This window comes from Bufo gargarizans, chromosome 6, assembly GCF_014858855.1.
Source record: "Bufo gargarizans isolate SCDJY-AF-19 chromosome 6, ASM1485885v1, whole genome shotgun sequence".
Lineage (NCBI taxonomy): Eukaryota > Metazoa > Chordata > Amphibia > Anura > Bufonidae > Bufo > Bufo gargarizans.
This window is the reverse complement of record NC_058085.1, coordinates 309308405-309314417: the sequence shown is the minus strand read 5'-3', so window position 1 is coordinate 309314417 and position 6013 is coordinate 309308405. Positions and strand designations below refer to the sequence as shown.

General features: G+C 45.2%; 1 protein-coding gene across 1 annotated transcript in view; it reads right to left on the bottom strand.

The window, feature by feature from the left end:
• LOC122940354 (interferon-induced protein with tetratricopeptide repeats 5-like) overlaps positions 1–4719 on the bottom strand; it is a 6364-nt gene extending 1645 nt beyond the window's left edge. The window contains exons 1-2 of the mRNA XM_044296982.1: positions 4581–4719; positions 1–690 (exon numbers count right to left, since the gene is read on the bottom strand). The exon at positions 1–690 is cut by the window's left edge and continues 1645 nt beyond it. Of these exons, the coding sequence (XP_044152917.1) occupies positions 1–690; positions 4581–4585 (695 nt within the window). The 5' untranslated portion in view covers positions 4586–4719. The remainder of the gene's footprint in view (positions 691–4580) is intronic.
• Positions 4720–6013: the final 1294 nt, after the last annotated feature.

Sequence of the window (6013 nt, the reverse complement as noted above, 5' to 3'; positions counted from 1 at the left end):
CCCTCGTTAGTCCTGTTTAGGTCTTGAAGCTTCAAGGCAAGAAGTGACTTCACCACGGCATCATTTGGATTCTTCTCCACTGCACGTTCCAGTAGCTCCAGTGACTTGCATTCTGAAGCAGCACATTTTCTGCCATTGAAACCTTCCAGTCTGTAGACCACTGTTGCATATCCACTGTTCCACTCAGGGTCTTCTGGCTCCAGCTCCAAAGCCTTTAGAAAACATTGTTTTGCTTCTTCATAATATTGGCCGCAAAATTTTAACAATGTCCAGGCTTTTTCACCATAAATTTCAGCTGTGTCTGTGGTATCTTTCAGTTCCTTATATATCTTCTCTCCCTTATCTATATATTTTTGAGACTCTTTATATTGCTTTAAGTAGTAGAACACCCACGCGTAATTTCCGTATGTCACCAAATACTTTTGATCAGTCCCAGTCGGGTTGTTCTCTTTAATCATTTCTTCTGCTTGCTTTAAATGGGCAATAGCTTGTGTGTAGTCCCCTTTCAGATGCATCACATAGGCCAGTAGATTGTACACCATGTATTTGTTCTTGGTGACAAGAAATGTCAATTGATCATACAATCTGTCTGCTAATTCATCAGGGTCTGTGTCCTTTAAAAGAAGTTTCCAAGTAAAGTGGCATTTAAGTTGTAGTAAACGCAGCTTCAAAGTCCCCTTTTCTAAACCACTGGGATAAAGAATATGAGAGGTAATTAGTATTAGTAACTGATTAAAAAAGTGATAACATAAAATGCACAATATATTACATATGCTGTAGGGTACATGAAATGCACCACCAGATACAGTATGTAACTAGAATATTTGATGCCCTCTAGTCAGTATGTAAGGAAACTGTGTTCAATGTGTGCAGACTGTAAGGTTAAAGGGGTTCTTCAGTGAGTACATATTGATGACCTATCAATCAATATCTGATCGACATGGGTTTGACTCCTGGCACCCCCACCAATCATTTGAAGAAGAGGTGGTACTCGCATGAACGCTGTTTTTGCTTCAAGATTACACGGCACATCATTTCAAACGCAGAGACACTTTTGGGGTAAATTTGTGAAGTTTCATATGTGAGTCTTGATCTCCTCTGTGCTGGAATGAGATGTACCTAACTTATTAAAGGGAGTAGAATATTGATGACCTATCCTCAGAGTAGACCATCAATATCTTATCGCCTCCCAGCACCGTCACCGATCTGCTGTTTGAAGAGGCTGTGTTCCTCTAGTGGTCGCATGGCCTCCTCACAGTATACCAAACACAGTGCCATAGATTGTAGAGTAGCTGTTCTTTGTATCAGAGCCCAGGCTCAGTCACTTGAATGGGACTGAGATACACATAAGCCATGTGACCCATGAACTCTTTAAACAGCTGATTGGCAGGGATGCCGAAAGTCAGACCCCCACCAATCAGAGACTGACCCGACCGGACATGAGCTGTGCACTGGAAAGACCTGAAGCTCCCAGCTTTATGACGTCACAAGTCAGGTCCTTTCAGTGAAGAGTGAAAGTCAGCGTGTTCCAGTGGATGAGGTAAGTATTTTTTTATTTGTAACAAAAGAGTGACTAATTTATACTGGGGGCACTATTGGGGTCATTTTATATACAAGGGGCACTGCGGGGAGGATTTCATACATAATGTTTCACTATTGGGGGGTATTTTATACAGGGGGAACACTATTGGGAGGGATTTTATATACAGGGGGCACCATTAGGGGGATTTTACATAGAGTGGCACTGTGGGGGACCTTACATATACTGGGACTGCTATGGGGGGCATTATAGAACCTGTGAGAATTACAGGGTGGCCAGTAAAGATACTGGGGACACTGTGGGCTGTACTGAGGCACTGCAAAGGTTGGGATGCTAATTTTTTTTTATGAAAACGGCCATGAAAAACAGATGCAAAACGACCATTAAAAAGGGACAAAAGGCCAGAAAATGGATGCATTAAGGCCATGAATAACTGACTGTGTTTTAACATCCGTTTTTATCGCGTGCATGTAGCTTTAGGGCTCATGCACACGACCGTATATCCTCCGAGACATACGGTTTGTGAGCGGACCATATGTCCTGGAGTGGCATACATCGTGTGCACAGGAGCGCACAGCATCATAGGTTAGGCTACTTTTACACTGGCATTTTGGTTTCCGTTTGTAAAATCCATTCAGGGATCTCACAAGCATCCAAAATGGATCAGTTTTACCCTTAATGCATTCTGAATGAATAAGGATCTGCTCAGAATGCATCAGTTTGGCTCCATTCCTCCTCCATTCCACTTTGGTGGTGGACAGCAAAACACTGCTTGCACGGTTTTGTTGTCCATCTGACGAAAATGAGCCAAACGGATCACACAATGTAAGTCAATGGGGACGGATCAGTTTTCACTGACACAATATGACACAATAGAAAACAGATCCATCCCCCATTGACTTTCAATGGTGTTCAAGACGGATCTGTTTTGGCTATGTTAAAGATAATACAAATGGATCAGTTCTGAACGAATGCATACGGTTGTATTATCTGAACTGATGCGTTTGTGCAGATCCATGACGGATCCGCACCAAATGCGAGTGTGAAAGTAGCCTTACTATGATGCTGTGCCCCATTAGGCTGCCCGAGGGGCTATTGTCCCACACTCATAATATCATATGAGTGCGGGACAATAGTCGCGCGGGCGGCCCAATGTGCACAGTATCATAGTAACCTATGATGCTGTGCACTCCCATGCACACGATCAATGCCGCTCAGGGACATATGGCCCGCTCACAGATTGTATGTCTTGGAGTGCATACGGTAATGTGTATGAGCCCTTAGACTGTAAATGTCTGGGCGGTGGTTCTGTGCAGAGTGCAGAGATTGCAGCGGCTCACTAATATTTCAGCTGCTGGGGAGGGAGGCCGCTGTCAGTGACAGCAAGACCCCCAATAGAGAAGCCAGGGACGTTTTGTTTTACAGTCCCTGCCTTCCCGATCGATCTATACACTGCGCTCAATGACCGATGTGTATTGAGATCAGGAAGTAGCAATGCTATTTCCTGCTCCAGTCCCAGTGGTCATGTGGTCACTGAGGGCCAGGAGTCTGCAAGAGATGCTGGTACTTAGCATACCCAGATCATCTGTGCAATGAGGTTGGAAAAAAAGGAAATGAATAAAAAGTTTAATGTCCCTCAAAGCTCTTGTATAGAGCACAGGTTAGGACGATTTGGGTTTTAGGCTCCTAGGTGGGATAACCAGGACTGAACTATTGATAGGTCATCAATATTAGGTCAAGGTCAGACTCCGGTACAACTGCTGCTCAGCTGTTTTTAGGAGCTGTGGTGCTGGAACCAGGTAGTGGAACTAAACAGCTCCATACACTGTGAAGTGGCTGTGCCTGGTTACTACAGGGAGCAACACAGCATTAATCAGGCATGGCCACTACACTGTGTACTGAGCTTTGGAGTTCTGGTGCCTTATTCCGCTGCTGCAGCTCCTGAAAAAAACAGATCACCTGCCCCCTGCCGATCTGATATTGATCTGTAGTTAAAGGGCTTGTGCTGCTGCTACATACTGATGACTCTCAGATACTTACCTACTGCACTACCCCTTTAAATCGCAGAAAATGCCTTAAAGGCGCTGTCTGACATATCCTTATTTTCACCCAGGCAGCCCATGCGCTGATGCTCTCCTTTGCCCTGTGCTGAATCACACTGGGCAAAGGCATTTTTTGGAGATCTGGTAACGTACCAGGCGCTTTATGGGGACTACTATATGGAGGCTTCTGCCCAGCAGTGAGCCCGGTGATGTCACAGGCACTGCTGGGCGGGCTTTAGCACTGCCCTAGCCTGTAAAACAGCTAGGGCAGCACTAAAGCCTGCCCATCAGAGCTGGTTTCGTCACCGGGCTCACTGCTGGGCAGAAGCCTCCACCTAGCAGTGTACAAAATATAAACAAACAGCCCCTGCTAAGGGAGAGCATTGCAGCATTTCATATCAGGGTGTCAGAGGGGTGAAAATGGGTATATGTCTGGGTTCAGCTCTGAACCCGGACAACCCCTTTAAAAGAGGACCAGTCACTTCTCCTGACATGCCTGTTTTAGTAAATAATAGTATCCCACAGAAAATGACAATTCGGGAGCGTCTACTTATATTACTCTGTGCTGTGTCATTGCTCTTTTATTCCTACTATATGTTTATGAATAAAGGTACAACTGGGTGTTACCAGTTGGGGGGGTGTCCCTGTACAGTTCTCCCTTTGCCCAATCAGTGCTTCCAGTGTCAGGTGCTGGTATCACTCAGTTGTACCTTTCGTTTTAAACCTCTAGTGAGAATAATAGAGGGACAGCACAACATACAGTAAGGATGCTCCAGAATAGCTATTGAATGAGGGATGCATGCAGTTACTAGAACCGACACGTCAGTAGAGGTGACAGGTCCTCTTTAAGTGGAAATTGCTTACACAACCGACCCGAATCTACAATACATGCTTCTTCATCATAGCTGTAACTTGACAAGGTATAAAGTACTGCCTTATAATTGCGGCATCTTGGAGGTTAACAAACAAAACATTTAGGAAAAAGTGAGAGTATTTACCTCATTTTGTCACGTCTCCTGTCCTTGTGTTCTCTGAGATTTGGAGAGGAAGCTTTCTGAATAGAACCCAGTGATCACCGCGCTTTTATATAGTCCCCACCGTCAGTGCTGAGAGGAGGGGAGACGGGAGAAACGATACTGCTCCTTGTTAGAAACAGAAACAGACGGATGTTTTTGGCAACTAATGGAAACCGAAACCAACTCTGTTAGTAAAGAGGCAATGGTGAGGGCATTCATTCCTGCAATAACTTCACCCCTTCATGCCAATTCCTTTATAATCATCTTGTCATAGAACAGAGTCTTATTGCATAACTACAATTATTTTTTATAAATTAATTCAATTTTAACATTTTACATTCAATTTAGCTGAGAGACAGCTGAGAAATAATGCTGAAAATTGGTCTCCAGCATACACTGAAAATAAATAGTTCAAAGGCTATGGACACTTTTGAGAGCTTTTTTATTATTATTATTGCATTGTACTCATTTTGGACTAAAAAGCATATTTTAGGCTACTTTCACACTTGCGCTTGATCGGATCCGTTCTGAACGGATCCGATCATATTAATGCAGACGGAGGCTCCGTTCAGTACGGATCCGTCTGCATTAATAACTTAGAAAAATTTCTAAGTGCGAAAGTAGCCTGAGCGGATCCGTTCAGACTTTCAATGTAAAGTCAATGGGGGACGGATCCGCTTGAAGATCGAGCCATATGGTGTCATCTTCAAGCGGATCCGTTCCCATTGACTTACATTGTAAGTCTGGACGGATCCGCACGCCTCCGCACGGCCAGGCGGACAACAGAACTCTGCAAGCAGCGTTCAGCTGTCCGCCTGGCTGTGCGGAGGCGAGCGGAGCGGAGGCTGAACGCCGCCAGACTGATGCAGTCTGAGCGGATCCGCATCCATTCAGACTGCATCAGGGCTGGACGGAAGCGTTCTGCTCCGCTCGTGAGCTCCTTCAAACGGAGCTCACGAGCGGACAGCAGAACGCTAGTGTGAAAGTAGCCTTAAATTGCGCTTTATAAAATTTTCAGCCCCTTTCTCTATACAGCTTTTGCAAAGTAGCAGGGTCTCTGTCTACATGGCGTCCTTTCAGGGAGTTCAGCTGGAGGCTATGTATAATTGCAGTGGACATAGACATGGGCCAGGGGTCCCTTAAAGGGAACCTGCCACCTCCAAAAAACATCCCAAGCTGGCAGCAGTACCTGACAGTAGCCAGCAGCGTGTTTGTAACGATCAATTTCTTCCTGCAGGCAGTTGAAGCAAAAGCTGTAAAAACGTTCTTTAATCCCCTGCCGGCGCGCTTCTCTAGTCAGGTTTGAAGTCAAGTCAAACCTGGTTCAAGTCATGGTAACCACGCCCCCTTCCCTGCCACTTCGCAGTGATTGACTCCGCTTATACACGACAGTTTGGCTGGCTTTGCCAAACTAA